This window comes from Tyto alba, unplaced genomic scaffold (assembly GCF_018691265.1).
Source record: "Tyto alba isolate M040663 unplaced genomic scaffold, T.alba_DEE_v4.0 Super-Scaffold_2, whole genome shotgun sequence".
Classification (NCBI taxonomy): domain Eukaryota; kingdom Metazoa; phylum Chordata; class Aves; order Strigiformes; family Tytonidae; genus Tyto; species Tyto alba.
The window spans coordinates 86,531,385-86,552,830 of record NW_024881282.1 but is presented as its reverse complement, the minus strand read 5'-3'; the positions used below and the strand labels follow the sequence as shown (position 1 = coordinate 86,552,830).

General features: G+C 42.9%; 1 protein-coding gene across 4 annotated transcripts in view; it reads right to left on the bottom strand.

Annotated features, from left to right (window-relative positions):
* Positions 1 to 21,446, bottom strand: part of PRKCQ (protein kinase C theta) — a 68,059-nt gene that overhangs the window by 16,950 nt on the left and 29,663 nt on the right. For all 4 annotated transcript variants that reach the window (XM_042793058.1, XM_042793057.1, XM_042793060.1 and 1 more), the window contains 9 exons: positions 19,666 to 19,828; positions 19,045 to 19,076; positions 18,864 to 18,949; positions 17,649 to 17,778; positions 16,835 to 16,944; positions 15,018 to 15,141; positions 12,792 to 12,967; positions 10,128 to 10,301; positions 107 to 198 (listed from right to left, as the gene is read on the bottom strand). In XM_042793058.1, coding sequence (XP_042648992.1) covers positions 107 to 198; positions 10,128 to 10,301; positions 12,792 to 12,967; positions 15,018 to 15,141; positions 16,835 to 16,944; positions 17,649 to 17,778; positions 18,864 to 18,949; positions 19,045 to 19,076; positions 19,666 to 19,828 — 1,087 coding nt within the window. The remainder of the gene's footprint in view (positions 1 to 106; positions 199 to 10,127; positions 10,302 to 12,791; positions 12,968 to 15,017; positions 15,142 to 16,834; positions 16,945 to 17,648; positions 17,779 to 18,863; positions 18,950 to 19,044; positions 19,077 to 19,665; positions 19,829 to 21,446) is intronic.

Below are 21,446 nucleotides of genomic sequence, written 5' to 3'. Positions count from 1 at the left end.
GGGACAATAGCAGAGCTGGGAATAAAATCCCTGGTGTCTGCAGCTTCTGTCTTTGCTTCTACCATGTGTGCAATCCGCAAGCCAAAAGATAATAATAACATCTTACGTTGCTCTGGGAAGGTCGAACTTATGACAACTCTGGATATGGAACATGAGGTCTCCTCCATTGAGGTATTCCATCACAAAAAAGAGGTTTTCCTAGAGAACAAAACAATATCACAATAAGGGGTGGAGAAAGGTGAGAAAAAAGTAAAAAGAAAAAAAAAAAAAGCAAAAAACCAACACAACTCACCCAGAAAACACTCAAAAAGAGGAAGGAAAATATTACAGAGAGGTTTTTGGAAAGAAAACAGTCTCTTTTTCAGATTCCTCATTTCTCCTCTTTGTTCTCTAAGCCCATACTCACCCTCTCTGCTCTGATTTGTATAAACAGCATTAGCAAACATTTCAAATCCACTTAATAACCAGCTGGTGTCATTGATTTTTACCAGCAGACCTCAAGGCTCACTAAAAGGGGATGAGTAACTCTACAGTGTCTGTATAACAGAAGGACAGAGGGACAAGCTTCCTCTGACTAATGGAAGAGGCAGAAGTAAATCCCAGGTCTCTTCTGGTTCCCAGCCCAGTGCATTATCCATCCAGTGGAGGGATCTCAAGATGGTGTTATCTACATTCCTGCGCATTTCTTGTGGAGACACATGGATCTGAACTTCCAAGTTATCAGAGACCCTGGCTAGATGCTGCAACCTGTTTTAAGCACACGCTTGACGTTAAGCCTGAGAGCTGCTCTATTAAAAAAAGGCAAGATGTAATTTGCTAGTGGGAAGGTTCATGAATTAATCATATTTCTGGATGTCCAGTGAGTACTTTCATGTCAGAGAAGCCTGGAAAAAGATCCAGTACTTATCCCCCATTACATACAACTGCCAGCCATTTGGCCAGGGTGGTGAAAAACTCTCTTCCTGGTACATAGGAATGATGGAAGGGAATCTCTGTATTGAATTAAAAGCAAAACTGATCACCCAGGTTCCCTTTCCAACCCTTGATGTATGCCACGCTGGTCCCATTGCTGCACCATCAGCCATAATTTCACCACCAGGCCCTCTCAGAAGCTGGAGGCTGATTCAGACCAATCCCTTCCACACTGAATTGTACCTACAGAAGAGGAGGGGCATCATTTTCTGGAAGAAGAGTATCTGTGAAATTAGTTATGCTCCCAGTTTAAACTTCTGTTTCAGGAATCTCAGTTTTTGTGCATAGATGCATGAATAAAATAAAATGGATGCAGTATTTTTTTTTTTTTTTCACGAAAACCTCTCTGTTCTGTATGCATCTGAATTTAGTCATCTCCAGGCTATGCTTAAGTTTATGATTATGTTCCCTTTGTTGCCTATTGCCCATCACATTTTTTTGAGGGGAAAATAGGGTTTTTTTCACTTATATTTTTAACAGTTGAAGGAAGATTTTTATCCATAAGTTCTAATGTAAGCGTGTCTGGCAGCAAGCCAAGAGCTGGCTATTTAAAAAACCAACAGTGTGTGTTCTTTTCAAATAACAGCTGTCTGCTCTAATTTGTGCAATTTCTTTAGCCAGATCCTTTTAATTACAGTACTCTTATTTAAATGGACGTCTGGCTGGAAAGCCCACCTGTCATCCAACAAGCACAGGGCCAGATCTGGCCTCCCAGTGAAAGAATACAAATTTTGCCAATAAACCAAATGGGTACAAGTTTTCAGTTTGAAGGTCTTTCATCTGTAGAGGTCTGTGCACACAAGTCAGTTTAAGCAAGTAAGAAGGCCAAGTGGGGATGGGCAATTTAGTCTGGGGATGCATACATCTTGGAAACAATGTGAGCTCAGGAGCCCATTCAGAAAAACACTTGAAGAGGTGATCCTTGTGAAGGTACACAGGGAGGTGATGAGGCTTAGTCAACAACAGGCCAGCAGCCACTTGTATCATACTGGAAGAGAAGAAACCTCATGGGTCTTCAAATAAGTCAGATTCAACTCCAGTGGACTGGGAAGGAGAAAACCCCTGGGTTTACCTGGTAAGTCCATTGAGTTGGCTACATTTTATCACACATCTTTAAGCATAACTTGAAGTCCATGTATATTCAGTAGAACAAGCAGTTGTGCTCTGTTTGCTCATAGATTTGAGCAAACATCTGATGCACCTATTTAATTGAACTGGGGGATCTAAGCCAAAACTGGGGACTTTGGCAGCATCCTTCTGCCAACTGAGGAAAGAAAAGGCGGGCAACCTCTTAGGTTAATTGGCATCCAAATATCATTATATGAACTCTGTTGCTCAACTGTCTAAAGCTATGAAGCTGAAGACTGCAAACTTGACTGAGGCATGATTAACTCTGAAGTTCATGTTCTACCAGGTGCTACAGAGTGGTACATAAATGCTGTTGAAAAGAAAGATGGCCTCAGCCTGAGTTTTCTGCTGAGACTTGGAAGTTCCCCTTGCTTCTTACAAAGGTCAGTTGTCTGGAACAGCCCATGGAGAAAAATTGCTTGAGATCAGCCCTAAGTACATCATTATGAGTAGCAACATGTAACCGAGCAGTGCAAGCTGCAACAAATCATTGGAGACAGCTTCCTAAGCCTGAGATCTACAGAGCCATAGAACATGTTAAAAATAGGAAGCAGCAAAACCCATGCTTGAAACCACCGACAATTCAACAGTGTGCTACAGGTTAAAGGGTTAGAAGAACGTGGAGGACACGTTTACAGAAAGTCTCTGACCTACACTTCCTCTTCTCCTGAGAAAGTTATCTGACAGCTCCTGTCTGCTACTGCCAGGTTCTGAACTCTGTCAGCACCTGGAGCAGGCAAGAGTGAGTTAAGTGGGTATTTCTCAAGATGTGGCAGCTGGAATGACATAACTTTATCATGCCCCTATGCCCTGTGATGGTCCTATCTCAGGGATGCTAAGCAAACAAACAGGAATGCTGTTCCCCAGTGATGAGACCTACACAGCTCTGAAGGAGGCTTGGGAAGAGCCCCTCACCTTCACCCTCACAGTCTGCCTTGCAGAGAGATGACAGACGACCTGCTGACCCCTTTGTGAGAGCATCCTTGGTAGAAAACACTCAAGGCAAACTTCTGGTCACTGTTCCAGACTCACAAAGCAGAACAGGTCTGGTCTCTTGGCAGAGCTGTGGGCCGTCTTTTACAACCACAGAGCTCAAGCAGAACTGTAAAGGCATTTTCTGCACTCAGTGATGGATGCTGCCCCAGGATAGTTGGCACTAGTTGTCTTGTGGATATCCATATATCAGTCATTTCCCTACTTCTAGATCATCTTCCATGGGCCTTTTCCATTGCATCAGAGGGAACAGGACAAACCCCTCTGCGGGAGGGCAAAGCACTGATCCTACAGCAGACAGAACCGTACAACATGATGTTGTACAACACACAGCTAGACACGTACTGGTGTGCATCCTGAACACAAAATAACATGGGGCCCTAGTCAACTCAATCCTGCCAGGTGCTGAAAGACTCAATTACTGCAAGAACTCAATTTCTTGCCCCATCAGTCCCTCAGTGCCTGTGCTGAGCTGAGCTCAGCTCTGCAGAGCCACCTGCTCCCTCTGCCTCTCCAGGATGTGGCAGGGATGGAGTTAAACCAACCTGCTCCTGTTCTGCTTGCAACTGCTGTGAGAATGAATAGTCACTATCAGAGATGCTTTCAACTTTATAAACAATGAGTATAAAGCAGGCAGCATTTAAATTGATCTTTTGAAGGTACATCCTATAACAGGCTCTTAAAATCCTCAAACCAGCTGGAAGCCCTCCAGAGCACTTTTCTGCAGAGATTTTCAGATTTTGTTTTCTTTGCATTTGAAAGCACTCGCATACATACAAATACACAATTTAACACCATTTACTGAAGAGCAAAAATTCTTCTTCCCAGGGCTTCCAGGATGATGAATGTCAAAACAATTAATGCTACAGGACAATGTGGCTTTATACTCTTATTTAGAGCAGTTACCCTAGCAAATGGCTCCACGTGGAGAAGGCTCTACAACACATATTAAGTGACCTAACCCCACTTCACGTCCATTGAATTAGGTTGGCCCTTGTCAGGAGAAAGGTTTTACACCATGTAATTCCTGCAGCTGATTCTTGTCTCACATTTTCATGTGGCTCAGGCCACCCCAGTCTTGGTGCTCATCCATGTTTCAGATCTATTTTATTTCATAGGATAGATGGGAGCCAAAGGCCTCTCAGTCCCCCTCTACCACACCTCTAACACACTGAGTGTTGCAGCCACATCACAGCATCTCACCCAGTGGGAAAGCAAGCAGTGCACATGCTCCTCACTGTGTCTACCCCCACGAGGAGCAGCTAAAACGGGGTCACTCCTTGTTAGTAGGTGACTGTAGGAGGATTAACATTGCTACCTGCACCATATGGGGATGAGCAAAGCCAGTCTGTTACAGATTAAAGCAACCCCAGGTTTAATTTTGTTCTCTGGTTTAAAGACTTTTTTTTTTTTAACTCCTGTGTAATATCAGTCTATTTTCTGGAGATGGCAGCATTTCTTACAGCTGTCACATAATTCAGTCCAGTCCCTGATCTCATGATTAATTTTTTGCTCTAGTCCTTGCACTGTCAGCATTTTTGACTGCATGTCAAACTGCTCATTTGGGATGCTTAGCTTTGTGTGCCCATCTAGTTGGTACAAAGCATATGAATATATTTATACACTTATATAAATATACATATGTATACATACAGGTGGAGACATGGCTGGCAATAGCTTCTTTCACTTGAGTTCTGAGATCCCAGGACCCCTCCTCACAGCTCAAAGAAGGCAGAGTACATCACTTACAGTGGTTAAACCAAGTTACCATCATTCTTGTCTTGCAATAGGAAGTGGCTTTCCTTATCAGTATTGGGTGGTATCTTGGACAGAGACTAATTTTCTAAATGCTAAAAAAAAAATTCTGTGAAGGGTTGGGGATTAAAAAAAATCACCAGACCCAAACTTAAACAAAAAGTAGTCAAATTTATGAAACAAATATTTTTTCAGCTGAAAAATAGGGGAGAAAAAGTAATGTTTTTATTTGAAGAAGTCAACTTTTTTTCAGGACAAAGAGCAGCTACACTTTAGACTTTCAGAAATCTCAGGCACAGCTAAATGCCCTTTGGGCTGATTTTCCTCAGAGCTGGACAGCAGGAAGGTAATGAGAATTTGTGCATTGAATATGTTGATCATCTATCAAAAAAAACATGTTTGTGAGCTGTCCCTCTCTTTTCCTTGCCAATACACTGTACCTCTTCACACCACACAGGCTGACACTACTCAGAAATGTCTTGTAAAGTCTTCATATTTTTGATGTTATAATTACAGCTTCTTCACACCTTCTCTGGCAGAATCTTACTGAAATCCCAAAGCTCTGTTGAGACACTGCTATTTCTACTGAACCATGTTGAAATTTTGGCCAGGATTGAATGAGACTTTGCCAGTTTTCCTGCCTGCTGGTTGCAAGAAGCAAAATCCTCAAAGCATCCCTTAACTTCCCAATTCTTCCCCAACTTTCCCAATTGCTGGTTCAAATTTGGCCAACTGGTCTTGAATCAGATGTTTCCAAGCTGACATACTCCCCCAAAAATACTAGGAGGATGGAGACGTATAAACCTCTTAGCTTCAAGGTCGCATCTCCCAAATGGCTGAACACTAAGGCATGGGATGGTTTATACAAGGGAAAAATCAGAGTTGTCTTCTACTCCCTTTCTGGTCAATACCAAAATTAGGATACCAAAACTAGAAAGATATCTGGTCTGACGTCACAGGACACTTCATTTTGTGACCAAGATTTTTGTTATGCTTTTAGTTTAGTCCATCCAATACTTTTCTGTGCTTCAGTGGCTCTGTGGTGCTGGAAGTCAAGGCTTGCAACCTCACCTTCCTGGAGTGTGAATTCTTCTGCAATGCATCAGCACCCTGCAGCCATGCTGTGGTCAGAGAGGGTCCTGCATTGCTTAGGGAGGGCATGTGGGCCTGATCCAGAGCTGCTCACAGGGTCCGTGGCAGAGCCAGGCAGTGGAGCTGAACATCAAATGGGTGTGAAACGCGCATGTGCCAACCTACATGCTCTGATTCAGGTCAAATAATTCAGCCCTGTCCTAATGGCAAGACAAAGACAGAAGAAAACTGGAATAGCCCTTGGAAAATTTTGCAGGAATTGCAATTTCCTTCAAGGAGATATTTTAATGAGAAACTTCCTGAAAATACTCATGGAAAACACTTCAGAGCCTAAGAATTTTTAAATTCATATCACATTCCTTACTTACAATCTTTTTCTCCTTCCTGACAATGCAAGAGATTTTAAAGTCAGTATTAAGCACATTAAAACAACAGAGCATGTGAAAATGGCTCACCACCAGGACTTTCAAAAGATATAATACCTTAGTAAAGCAGAAAATAAATGTTTCTGTAACTTTTGTTTTTAAATTGCAATGAAGATTACTTCTCTTTTGAGTTGAGATAGTCTTCTGTGTTGCTATTTTGTGCTGAAAACCAAAATGCCTCAAGACTTAATTTGCATTTAGGTAAAGGGTGTGAATAAGAACTTGGTCAATGAAGTAAAGAAACAGTAAGAAACAAAAGTGACTTTCAAAAAGGGAAAGCCTATTTTTATCACAGAAGATCAGTGAAATGCAAAAAGTAGAATAAAACATAAGCACTGGGATGCGAGTCACTGTTTTGGCATTACTAATTTTGGGATTTCACAGATTTATAAACATGTTTTTCTTCCTCTTTAACATAACAGTGTCCCTTTATATATAATCCAACAGAATAGCTCTCTGAGCTTGTTGTTAAAATTCACACCATATAATTATGTCAGCTGAATATCTGGATGCAAAAATTACTGCATTAAAATAAAACAGCCAAGTTCAAAAACAGATCAGAAAAAAAAAAACACATGTGTTTGAATTTATTCTCATGTAGCAAAACATGACAAGTATTCTGAGTTTCGAAAGCACTGATCATTTGTCCTCTTCAGGAATTAAAAGGAGCTGTAAGTGCCTGGTGCCTATAAAAACCTGTCTGAAGGGCTGTCAGGCTTTATATATTTCAGCATTCACTCATTACCTGGGTTGAGGCCAGGAAGAAACTCATACTAGAGCTGAGAGAACTGTCAACAGATTATATGACTCTTTTTCCCTCTGGAGACATAGGGACTATTGAGGATCTTGTTTTTGTGTGGGAATATTCCTATTTTCACTGTCCTTTGCAGAGGCACTCAGTACCTGAAGCAGCTCAGAAACCTTGAGAGTCAAAGTATTAGAGATTCAAAACAGCACTGACACATGCATTTCTACTCGAAACTGCTTATCTATCCAGTGAAACCTTAAAAATAATATGTAATTTTCTATTGTAAATTCAAGTTTTCAATATACAAGTCCAGAGAGGGACTACACAGCAGTGCCCTGGCTTCTAAAATGATTGTACCAAAAGACATTACGATTGAACCATGCTGTCCTTTGAGCCGTGAAAGACTGCCCATGGCTTGTCACAGCTCTCCTGCTCTCAATGACTTTCACATGTTGAGCGATTGCCGCTTGGCTTGCAAAGGTCAGAGGAGAAAAACATAAGCTAGAAATCAATCACGGCCCAGAGCAGTTTTGGCCTGGGCAGCCACATTCCAGCTTCTCTGTCTGTGAACTTGAGGGCAAAATGTAGAGATCAAATAACTTTAAAGTGGCAATGTTAACTTGGGATCAGATGGATGGAGATGTTTTATATATGTCAGGAGGGCAATACTGTGATGTTACCCATAAGACAGTGTAGGAAAAGATCACAAAACATGGCACCCATGTTATTTTCCAGCACTCATTGCTTTTTCCTCCTGCAGGTTTTCCTTGCCTCAGCCACAGCTGGAAGAACAGTCGCCCTCTAAAATGTCAGTAAATCCAATATGGCTCCTGACATGACTCCATTTGGTCTGTCATCTTTTTGTTGGGGCGTACTGGGTTTGCGTGGCAAGGTTTGGGTAGCGGGGGCTACCGGTGTGGCTTCTACATGGTGGGAGACCCACTCTGGAGCAGCCTGCTCCTGAAGGACTGCACCCTGTGGAAGGGACCCACGCTGGAGCAGCTTGTGAAGAGCTTCAGCCCATGGAAATGACTCACGTTGGAGAAGTTCGTGGAAGACTCTCTCCTGTGGGAGGCCCCCACATTGGAGCAGGGGAAGTATGTGAGGAGTCCTCCCCCTGAAGAGGAAGGAGTGGCAGAGACAGTGTGTGGTGAGCTGAATGCAACCTCCATTCCCTGTCCCCATGTGCTGCTGGTAGGGGGAAGGTAGAGAAATCAGGAGTAAAGTTGAGTCTGGGAAGAAGGGAGGGATGGGGGAAGGTATTAAGATTTGGGTTTATTTCTCATTATCCTACTCTGATTTGAGTGATAATAAATTAAACTAATTTCCCCAAGGCGTGTCTGTTTTGCCTGTGAAGGTAATTGCTGAGTGATCTCCTCATCCTTATCTCAACCCACTAGCCTCTTGTTATATTTTCTCTCATTCTATCCCCTGTCCAGCTAAGGAGGGAAGTGATAGAGAGGTTTTGGTGGGCACATGGTGTCCAGCCAGCATCAACCCACCACATGTGGTCTCATGAGGGAACAGGACAGTTGCATGCATGCACTGCCTGAAACCAGAGCTGCAGGCTGCCACTGCTGTATCCATCCCAAACCTGACCTCCAGCTTCCAGACGGGGCTAGACAACAGACAAGATGGTTCTGCTGCTCCATGCAAGTCAGCCACTGGCATCAGTCAATATCCCCTTGGGCACCTGGACTTAGAGGCAGCACAAGAAGCTCTCCATGGAGTATAAGCTCCTTTGTAGAGCTGTGATTGTGATCTTTTTAATTAAGTCTTGATTTTATTTGGTTTTGGACTTGGGTCATCTATATTTTCCTCTGAAATCTAGCCCCAAAAAAGGGAAATTAATTCCTTTCCTCTCCAGACAAGGATCCTTTCCCAAGACGTGATGTCCTCACTGACAGTCCTGAAGGGGTTAAACACGAATGCCTGGGCTTAGTGTCGCATAGCCTATGCCAGTTCCCTGACATTCCCTGTTATAAATTGAATCAGTCTTTAAACAGGTGCTGCATCCCAAGGGTGACTGGGATATACTGCAGAGGTTATATTTGTTCATCCTGACCCTGCAGAAGCAGCAAGCCTTTTGCTGAGCAGGTCCTAACCTCACACTGAGCAGCGTTTTGTGTCACTAAATCCTGGGGCTGAGCAGGGACTGGGAGCATCCTAACAGAACCCTGAGCAAACAGCCTTGAGAGAGTGATGCTGCTCTGAATTTGAGCACTTCTCAGGAGTGGTCTGAGTAGGTTGGACAGACTAGACAAACTCTCAAATTTCCTTCCATTGTTTTTTCCTATGCCTTATGTGTGCTTTAGTGTTAAGATGATAGGTTGTGGCTGTAGAAAAGGCTCTGGAAAGTTAATCAGTTGGTGGCTTGTTGCCATATAGGGCCATGAAGATATATACACTACTTAGATGTCACTTCAATTTTCATTTGGAGTCCTAAGCAGGATTTCAGGGGCAGATGTTTTGCGCCGCCCCTCTGAAGTGCAGTCTCCACCACCTACGTGGATTAGGAAGAGTCTGATGCAATTTATTAGTAACTAGGGGCAAAGAAGATTCCCAACGTGAATGACAGCATGCTTATTCTCCATAACCAGAGTTTCTTGAGTTAGCTCTGATCCAGGCTAGTCACTACAGCATACTGCTTCACGGTCCAGGAGGTTCCAATAACATCAGTGTGGGCACATCTTCACCCTGGATGTGGCCTTTTCATCCTCAGCCCAGGGTACCAGGATGCAGATACTAATAGCAGTTCTCTGCATAGTCACCTCAATCAGTCTTGGATGCCATAATCCTCAAATTCCCCACCCTGCCCTCAGGTTAATGTAGGGAAGGCAGATGAAATTTCAGTGCCACTTCCCAAGTAGCTAAGCTGAAGATCCCTTTCATCAGCACCACTTCATGTCCAAACTATTCCCTAACATCTAACAGACTTAAGCGCTTCACCGAGTATTTGTATTTCAGCTAAACATCTTCAGTCCAAGGAGGAAGGTGACAGATCCTTGTCTTACCTTGGTCTGGAACGTACAGAAGACATGAGTCAGAAATGGGTGCTCCCAAGCTAAGGAGAGGACTCTCTTCTCCACCATCGTACATTCAACATCATCATCCATCAACACCACATCCTTCTTCAGGGCTTTCACAGCAAAATACTGGTCTGTGCTCTTCAGCTCGGCGAGAAACACCTAAGGTGGAAACAGCAGCTCAGAAAAAGTGATGATCTTCTCTCAGAGCTAGCAACACAGCCATGTGAGGATAGGAGCTGAGACCTGGGGAATGCACTAGGGTAGACCTTAAAAAAGGTGATGTTTAAAGCCCATTTCTGCCATTAATACTTTGTAGACTTTGTGTTTGATCCCCACACCCAGAAGAGTTTTATGAAGTTGAACACCAGGGAAGGGTGAGACGGTCTTGGCAATTACAAGAGCAGGGGCTACATGCCCATATGAACATGACATGTCAGAGAGCCAAACACTTCTGATAACAGAAACCATCTTTATGCAAATGCTCATGAGATACATTTCCTGTTTTCTGACTTCAAATAACAAAACTTAGAATATTGCTTTGTCAATATGTGAAATGCAAATGCCCTGCACCAGAGCCTCTGCAGGTGTAAACTGATGTCCATCAGTAGTCAGACTGATCTACATCAGATGAGCCTTTCTCCCCTCTCTCCCAGTTAGCAGGAGGCCTGAGCAGAGAGACTGGGTCCACTGTGCTTCTGCAGGGCTTCTTCTCTGAGAATAGCAAAACACATCCCGGAGCAGTTAGGACCTCTATTTTTACAGACAGGGAAAATTAGACACAGAGAAGCAGAGAAGGGTTTTTTAGAGACCACAGAGCAAACAAGTCTCTGCTGGAAGGCAGTGCCAGTCCTGATATTTACGCTAACAGCCTGTCGACACTGTTTCCCATAGACTGAATAGATACGTAAGATTCATCAAAGAGGTCTTTGAAGTTCTCTACCAGACACTATTTACTGAGTAAGCTCAGACATGTTTTAGCCTTGACAAAAGTTTTATTTACCCTTTTGGCTACTGCTGCATTTCACTTTGTAGCGCTAGACAGAGAGTAGAGCCTAGAGCCTCCCTCTGTCTCTGCAGTGAATGACCAGAAATGCTAACAGTGCTGATGCTGCAGGGACCCTTTTTACCCCCGTTTTTGTGCAGGGCACTGCTCTCCTGGGGAAACTGCGGAACACAGTACATTTGTGACTCATGCTGTGACTTCCAAGGTGCAGGTGGACAGTGTTAGAGTTCATGCAGAGGGGGCTTCCTCATGAGTCTGGCCCTCAATCTCCCTGGTCCATGCAGAGCTGGAGAGACCCCTCAGGCACTGAGGTCTGCACACCCCGTCCCCTCTATGGGGAAGTGAATCTCACTCCAAGCAAATAAGGGCACCAGGAGCAACACCTACACAGGAAACTTGTGGGTGAGGTTTGTTGCAGAAGGACATTGAAATAGCCCATCCTCTCCACACCCACATGGTGCACTGCAGAGAGATACAGATGCCTGCAGGCTTAGAGAGCCCATGTTAACACAGGGGGCTGAAGCAAGGTACAGAATCTGCTTCAGTGGAGGTATTCAAGACTTGACAAACCCCTGAGGAACCTCATTCGATTAGTCCCGTTTTGAGCAGCATGTTGGATCAGATGACTTCCAGAGGTCCCTTTCTTCCAGTTTAAATGTTTCTATGCTCTTGATTCCAGGCTAGTCTGGGCTGTGGATTTTGGGGTATTCTGGCTTAGCTCTAACTCAGATGTCTCAGCTCCACTCCCCATGCAAATTGTAGACATGCCAAGTATTTTCAAGTATGGAAAGCCAACACAGCAAATATTTTATCCAGTTTAAGAACTGGCTGCAGCAATTGCTCCAGCTCACTTAGCAGGCAAAAAGCAGCCCTTCTTTAAGGCACAGTTTCCACTTTGGAAAGAGGTGGGATCTGAGCAATGCAATACATAATGATACTCATTCTCCTTATTGGCTGTGAAAATACAATGGTGAGTTCCTCTGAAATTGCTTCATGCAGCTTGGAACTGGCACTAAATAACATGAGTCCCCTTCCAGGGGACATCTGCAAGAAGGAGGAACAATCCACAATTCATCAAGATTAATGAATCCACTGAAAACAGGTGGCTCTTGCTTCAAAAGCACAGATTCTTGGCTGTTGCAAAATCTGCTTTATGCTCCAGCACAGATCGGAGCTGGGAAAGAGCAGTTAGCTTTCTCAGGTGGGAACCTGCTGCTCTGGAGAGGGGAAGTGATCCACGCTCAACTTTTCAGCTAGTGCTTCTGCCTCCCTCCGAGCTTGCTCAGCTAAATTAGCAGGAGTAGTTGTATGAAGGGGGACAGCACAGAGATCTTTCCCACCAGCTCTCTGTGGATGCCCAGACCCCATCAACCTGCACAGAGGGAAAGTTGCAGCTTTACTTGGCTGCTCTCCTCTTCTGTCATGGGCACTCATGAGACAGCAAACTAAGGGGCCAGTGGGAAGGGGAAGGAACATGTTTGTCTTCAGCAAGAAGATTAAGTTCAAGACTCAGCCATGCCAGAGCAAGGATTCTTTGAGGGCTTGGAGATGTTTTTTCCTAAGTGGTCTTCAAACCACATGCTATCTAGTGCCATAATAAGCAATATGCAGATCTATGCAGTGGCGCCTAGTTCCCTGATGCTTACCTTGCCAAAACTGCCCTTCCCCAGCATCTTGTGCAGGACAAAATCTTCGATGGTTAGTTTTAGCTGTACTTGGTGCTCTTCCTGCTCCTGGGGCTGTTCTCCCAAGTCTGACTCTATTAGAGGCTCCTCTTTCACTGTGTCCACCACTGGAGTCTCCCAGGAGATGCCCTGTGGCTCTGCAACACACATCAAAACATTGAAATAAACCCCTGTAAAATGAGTAGAAAATCCCCAGAACACTTACCTGTATCATGCTTGGAGTTTTAAAAGGCTATTTGAAATAAATGAAAATGTGGTGGCCACATCTAAGTAGATTGGCTCAGGTCCTACATTGTTTTCTCTCCAGAGGAAATTTTACTCCAGTGTAACTCCACCTTCTTCAGTGGCATTACTCCCACTTTACAAACTCTTTCACCTGTCGTTCTGTTTTATGGCATCAAAACATGACCAAACCCTTCAATTCTGGCCACCTGTGTTCTTCATTCCTTCTTGCTGGTTGCTGTCATGATGTGATCCTATTTTTCAAGGCCTTTTCAAGACCCTTGGCAAAGCTAGTGTGTGAAAAAGATGGGACAAGCATTTTCATATTTGGTCCCTGATTTGGATGTGAAGCTCTGACCAAGTACTCCAGCTGTCCTGGAGTGGAACTAATCAGAGTTTCTTCAATACTCCATGCATTTGTATGTACATGAATTTCTAAGAGATTCTGTCCGTTACTGGATTTATCCCATGTACTCAAGTGTACATTTGCTGTACTGTCCAAAACTGCTGAACAGCAAGGACACTAAGCAAACAAACAGATCCACAGGTAAACCAGATTTGAAACCATTTGGGTCTTCACTGATTCACAACAGCAGAGCCAGTTCTACATATGGAAAAGAAAGGAAATAAGCACAGATGGGCACATCATTTATATCCCCCTGGGGGCCAACGGGCACTGTCCCCTTAGTACAGATGGTACCAAAACCAACCTTTGAAGCTCTGTAACCTGGTGCTGCACAGTATCAAACCCAGAGCACTGGTGTAATGTGGCTCTGCTGTGCTTTAACTGGTGCCTTCTGACATTCTCCTCTAGGTCCAGCTTCCAGGATATTATCTCGACACAGGGCAGTGTGTTTAACTTGCATTGAGAAAGTGGATGATGGTAGAGCCTGGGCTCTCAGCTTGACCTTTGATTAAGGTTGGAGCTGGGGACCCACTATCCCAGTCCTTTCTAGGTTTAAGTACTGATTCACCTGTACTCTTCTTTTTTCCCCTCATTTTTTCCCTCCTCTTTCTGGTAAATGAATTTTAAAGCTTGTGGGAGGCAGAAAAGCATTGTCTCAGTGCCATCATAGGTCTGCTGCAGTTACAGAACAGTTCTTGGAGGGGTACCATAAACCATGAAGCTGAAGGGGTCCTGAAATGGCCTTTTACATGGGCCACATGGGTCTAATGAAAGATGGTGGCATTTTTGTTCTAGTATTCAGAGCTCTGCAACTAAAGCACGAAGCAGACAAATAAAGGATCTCCCTAGGAGACAGTAATTTTTGTTTTAGGCCACTGAGCACACAACAGCTTTGTCCAAGGTCTGTTAATCAATGCCATTCCCTGATCTCTCATTCACCTTCCTAAGCATCTGCTCTTGCAGCAGAGAGGGCTGTGACACCTAGGTCAGCTTCTGGGTGAATGAAATGGGGAGCTGGTCAATGGTTTTCAAAGGTACTGTATGTCAACTCCTCCCCCCCTTAAAAATATGAAATCAGGAAAAGAATTTGCCATGATGATCAGAAGGACTCCTGATCTCCTTCTTTAGAGCTTAGTTTCTCTTTAAAGTTCTCTGATTTTACAGTCTATGAATCCCAAGAAGGGAATAAACACATTACTGCCAGCGGAGGTATGAGATTTGCTTAAGTACTGGGTCAGTAAGGGAGTTTAGAGGTTAGCTGAATGAGTGGTGGTTGGTGTCTCATGTCACCAGAGGTTGGGAAGCCGTGGGGGAAGTGCAGGTTTATAGAAAGGAAAGGAACCAGGTTGAGATCTAGGGTATGTGGCATCCCCAAGTGATGTGGCTGGGAAGAGCTGTTGATATCCTGAGATGAGAAATGGTATGTCTTGCTCTAGGCTGGAAAGATGCATGAAAGATTCAGTAGCTAATAAGTTCCCTATTCTTATCACCTCCACTGAACCATGTACAAACCAAAAAATTAACAAAGCTTGCTGTCCCATATCACTAGGGGAAACTACCTTTTTTTCCTGTTGTAGATGCTGGCAATGCCTGAAGTGGTGTTACCTCCTTCACAGGAACTGGGAAGCCAATTTCAAGAGGTCCATCCCTGGAGATCTGTTCAGTGTCACGCTGAGAGCGAGCCTGGATTACAGAAAACAGCAAATTACTTTTGAGCCATATGTCATGTTCTGAGCTTATGGACACCGTGGCTTCTTGAGTGTGACTGTCACAGGAGCCAAGATCTAAAAGAGGTCTCTGCTTATGAGAAGAATATCTCTGTACCTAACTTTTAGGGGTTTGGAAACCTAGAGAAACACACAAGCTTCTGTGAGATGTGTGTGTGTGTTAACACGTCTTTGTACCACCAATACAGAGATCCCCTATTTTGCACAGGGAGCTGAGTCCCTGGCTATCCACACAAAGGACATATTAAGTAACAACTCCCTTCCCAATAGTTCTCTTTGAAGAGAAATTTGGAAAAATACTAGAGGCTGGAACATGCTTCAGCCTCATCCCTGTACAGTGTCTGGATGTCACTCTGAAGAACTCCTTGCACCAGGATGTTGCAAAAGGTAGAGTTTGTCTGAATTCAAGGGTGATGAGACAAAAGCATGAAAGGTAAATCCTCTGAGGGCTACTAAACACTACGACTGCACCTATGGCTCAAGAAGTCCCCAGATCTTGAATTTCTGGAGATTAGAAGAGTATTTTGGGGAAAGTATCTAGTGTTTGCCTCTCAAGTGGTGACACCAAGTATACAGTGCAAGGAGCCGTAGAGAGACAGCAGGTAGGAAATAGAGAAGCAACAGCAGAAAAAACTCTTTGGAGGTTTGGCAGCACTACCTATCACATAAAGGTGAGAAATATGCAGAGTTAAACCTGGTAGATAGCCCTTCAGGAAGGTATAGATGGTAAAACACCTGCTGTATGGACGAAGATGTTGCCTTAGGATACTTAAGTAACCTAAATATGGAGAACTAGGTACCTACGGATTTTGTCCCTCCCTGAGGTTACTCAAGACCTGAGAGGCATCCTAACAGTCCTGATTTTGGACTAGAATCTCTAAATTCTTTTATGGTTTTGGGCTCGAAACAAGTTTTTTTCCCTTCTTTTAATTCAATTTTCTGTTCTCATGCACTGTTGTTTATAGGACAGTAGTATCTAGATCCTCTCCTCAAGGCCCCGGTCTCTTCATGAGAGTCCGTGCTCCAGGGAGTTTAATTCCAAACAGATCAGAGAGTTGCAGGACAAATTGCTAAGTCACAAGCATGGAGCAAGGTAGCAACAGCAATAGGACCCAAACCAAATTCCTCTCACTCTGCCTTGGACCCTGCTACACAACCTCAGTTATGAACATAATGTAACTACAACTGTACTGAATGAGAGCAAGAATCCACCCACGTCATGTCCCATCTGCAATGGGGGCCAAGCAGACACCAGGTAAAGATATAAGAAGAGTGCAGGCGTACAAAGTCATCTCCTCAGAATATTCTCCCTACCTCCAGAGATAGGCAGCTCAGAAATTTCCTGATTCAAAGGCAGTGCTTTTCTATTAACATAATTAATCATTCTATTATTCCTGAATAGATTTCTCTTCTATGAGCACTAGAGATTGTCACCTGAACCCACAAAAACTTTTGGCCTCCACAAAGTGCTGAGATGAGCTTAATTACCTGTTCCATAAAGGACCCATTTCCTAGTCTTTACTTCGAACTTGTTACACACAAGTGTCAAAGTTGAGTGTTCTACTCAATGCCCTTGTTTCTTGCACTGAAATGAACATTGAACAATTGATCCTCCTTTCCCCAAGACACTCAAAGCTTAAAGTATTTACCTGCTGGGTGCTCTCTATCATTGCCAGAGCTTCAGCCATTAGTTTCTGGTTAACTCCACAAAGGTTTGCTACTTTTGTCTGGCACTTGTGATGGACATTCATGCCACATGCTGAAAGAAAGAACAAGAGGTGTCAGGGCAACAAAGGGTATCTAGGCTGTAAAGAGCTTGACATCAGGTTGGGCAGGAGCATGTGCTGCTGTTGGTCAAGGGCAGACATCAGACACATAAACAGTACAAAGTCTGGGCACTATTTATGTCTCATGAGATGACACTAAGGTCATTTTCTGGTTCTTTATGGAGATGGAGTTTTTTATATCTTCTTCTGGGCAAATGGTTGCATTTCCACATCCATCAATCTTTGCAGCTACAGGTTACCAAAACTCTACAGTCTATCAGCTCAAAGATAAACTGTAATCACAGAACAGGATCTCCCTGTTGATATAGGATTATGAAGATGGTGAAGTGTCTTGGTTCTGTCTGACAGTGGACACAGAGCATGCAAGTTGATACTGGGAGTGATTTTTGGAAAAGATTAGCAGTGTCACTGAGATTTTCTTTGCCTCTCTGGGAAGCAACTCTTCAGCCTTGTGGACCACATATCTTTCTATATACCAACAGTTGTCGTCCTTCTTGAAGAATGATCCTCCTTGAAGGATGGTCCTCTTGACCACTCCTTCACCACCCTGGCTGCCATCTCATTCAAGTCTTGTAGAGAAGTGTGATAGATGAGATTTGGCTCTTCAGGTTGCAACCCTCTGAAGACAACGATCCATTTCCATGCTCAGCTCGTGCCACACACATCAGGGACTCACCATCACACTTCAGCCCTTGTCGTGCAAGACCCCAGAGGAGTGTGCCGCAGTGCTCACAGAAAGTCGGGCTCTTGTAGTTGTAGACTTTGAAGCGGTGAGGCATGTCAATCTTGAACCGCTCTTTATGGAACTGCAAGAGAAAAGCCTTGTTGGCAATTCACTCCTCTCCACATCAGCTCTGCATGGAAAACTAACAGCCCCTCAGCTTGTACCCCCAATATTGGGATGTCTACTGTCCCTTTATCCTTGAGTATGACCACCAAGAAGAAACTATCTCTAACTATCATTCAGACATACAAAGCTATTTTTTGATACATGATATCAGTTCAACTCAGTGGGAATTGGGTAATTTAATCCCTGGGCTTGATTTATCAGACCAGATAACTTGCATCTCAGGTAGGCATCCAGAATCCTTTAATGCTCAATGGAAAAACAGGGGTACTTCTAAAAATTGTTCATCCTATCCTGAAACAGTTGTTTACACTTGTTGTCATGAATCACTCTTTGGAACAGCCTATTTTTCTTCTTTTAGCTTATAGGGAGTCAAAAGTGGTGACAAAGTTGGATACATCTACCCTGGAGATGTCAGAAGACAGGTGAGATAAATATCATTTATAAAGACTATAAAAAGAGAATAGGAGCCAAGTCCCCTGCCCAGGGTGGGACTTGAAGCAAAGAGAAGCTGTGGGGCACAGTTAAGAAAAAGGGAATAGTCCTAGCAAGACTTTAAATAAGTCCCACTTTAGCCCACCAAAAAAGATTTATTATAAACTGATATGAGAAAAATAAAATAAATAATAGTGGAGACACTAGATCTTCTGCTAACTGTTTGGAAATATCAGATAACACAGAGTGGGATGTTAAAGTACTGCTCTGAAAATTCTGTGTGATGTCCTGCCTAACATCATGTAGTGAAGAATTTACTCCAGTGCATCTCCACCTCATGTCCGTGACTTCCCTCTGAGCTGTATTTTATGCATTAGAAAAATGTCAGTCCCGATTCAGCAACTGCTTATTCAGCAGCTGCATTTGAGTAAATCAGAAGTAGGAGGTAATGAAACCACTGGGAATGTAAAACACAAAGGGCACAGATCAAATCACACAGCCTTTAGTTCAGTAGCACCTTTTGCTTCATCAGAAGTTGTTTTACAGCAGTGTAGGAGAGAACTGAATGACGCCCAAGTTTTTTAAAAGCAGCCAAATAATACTACATACCATTGTTTCTCTGCTATTGATTGCTGATCCTGTACACTTGGCTATTACTTTATCAATGCACTTCTTATGAATGGCAGCATTACATTCTGAAAGAACAAGTGAGTCATGGTGTTAATAAAAAAATTCCTTAAGAAGGGATCAAGTGAATAATGATTGTAACAAAACCAAAAAAGTTTCTTACGTCTGCATTGATAGCCTTGTTTATTCAGACCCCTGAAACAAACAGAGAAATGGTCAATTCTGAATTTTCCCAAAACCTCGACAGGAGAAAGCAGAGCAACATTTATGGAAGAAACAGAATAAAAGAGCTTTGCTTTTTATCAGCTTTTATAGAGTTTTTCTGATCTAAATATCTTCATTCAATCTATCTGTGTAGTGATTCTCTGTGGTTTTCACAGACTTTTCAGCACATATTCACATTCTGAATTTCACGATATCCAAATAGCATACTGGATGAGACATGTCTATGCATTTGGCCAACTTCAAAAATATTTATAAAAAATAGACTAAAAAATGAAAGGATTTTTCACAGTTGGAATTACAACTGTGAACTACATCCTTTAGGTGATGCAATAACTCCACAACTAAGATGACAACAGTTCAGTCCTGCTGCCTTTACTGACAGATCTTCACCAGAGAATCACAGAATTATTTAGGCTGGAAAAGACCTTTAGGATCGAGTTCAACCATAAACCTAACACTGTCAAGTCCATCAGTAAAGTGTGCCCATAAGCGCCACATCTATACAAGAACTGTTCCCTAGGGTTAAAAGGGGAAAAGGGATAGATCTGTTTTTATTTACCATACAAACTCATGACAGACAGAGCAGAAGGTAGGTTGTGGAAAGAAGGTGGCTGTGAATTCGTGACACTTGACATTATGGATTTTGGCCTGTTTGATGGCTCCCCTGCGCTGGTGCAAGGAGAAAAAACCTTCAGTCTCACAGTCAGCCATGTCCTTTGCATCTGGGGGAAAGGAAACAGAATATTTATTAGGGTACCCTGCGCTGATCATGCATCTTGAGAAAATGCAGCTGACAAAATACTAATTGACTGAAGGTAATGATTCACTCATGGAAACGAATATTTTTAATAAATATCGTTTTCTGAAACCCACACAAGGCTTGTTTGGATGTTTTTTTATCTACCATTTCTACAAGGACACCAAAATGACTTTAAACTTGGGACTCTGAGCTTCCTTGAATATTCATAATGCTGCCTTTGAAATGTAGACCAGAAATTTCCCAAGGAGAGATAATTTGCAGTTAAACATAAAATTTTAACTTTGTACAGCACTGAATAACCATGCCCTAAAAAAGGTGAAATTACCTAAATATTAATAATTATTTATCTATGCACACAAATACACATGTATGTTTGTATATATTTATGTGGGCATTTAACTGAATCCTTTAAGAGTGCGTGTACGTGTGTGTGAGTAAGCATGTATGCATGTACCTAGGATATTCTTTCATGTTATTTTTCCATGCCAGCAATTGCTTTGCTGTTTGCTGTGTCCATGTCATTGTTCACAGTTCACATTTAATCTTTTCAGAACAGCAAACAAACCAATTCTGATTACACATGCACATACACATGTGCACCTATATATGTGCCTGTGTCTACAAATCTGGATATGCACACAAAATCTCACTCTCAGTCTGTGTTTTGTTTTACTCATGCATTACACAGCAAGTTATATAGATATTCTGTGGAAAGCGGCCCCCTGTGTGATCTGATCCTGACCTTGGTATTTGTAATACAAACACAACTTGCATTTTCTATGCTTTGGCCTCTGATACCTTAATAACATACAAGGAGGCAACAATAATCTATTCTATATTAACGGCAGGATAGGATGAAGAAAATATCAGTATGGACATGCTATCAGCTGCTTTCAGTACTACTATATTTCTTTAAATGGAAAGTCCTTCTAGATATCTACACCTTATAGCTTCCCCCCAAATCTGTGAAAGCCAGCGAGAACTTTGGCATCAAAGACAGGAAAATAAGACTGAGCATTTGGACTGCAACCCACTTTCATCAACAAATCAAAATGCATTTCACATGGACATCGAACTCTGCAGGTGGGATTTGGTTCCTGGTGAAGACATGTAGATGATGGTGTGTCCCCTGCCCAGGGTGACTAAGCTGTTGCCATGTCCCTGGAGGTCTACCTGGAGCAGGCAATGGAGCCTGGTGAGCGATTCGTCTCACTTTCCAGCAGAAATCTGCACTTGATCAGATGAATCACTCTCTAGGTTCTTTTCCAGTTTTGCCTAGATTGCTCTTGATCTTAAAAATCCCAACTACTTAGGTGGTATCAACCGTAAATTGTATCCCAACATTTACAGCTGCACTATAATGCACACCACTGTAGATGTTATATGCATACATACAGGTAGAATGATTTCAGAGCAAGATGGCTCCTTATGTATCTATTCTGTCTTAGCGTAATGAGAAAATCTATCATTTTAGTGGTAAATGGGACAAAAATTTGCCTTGCAAATCACAGAGGAACAGTCAATCTTCATCCCCACCATACAATAAAAATTGTTTTTCTGGAGTGTTCATTTCAAATCAT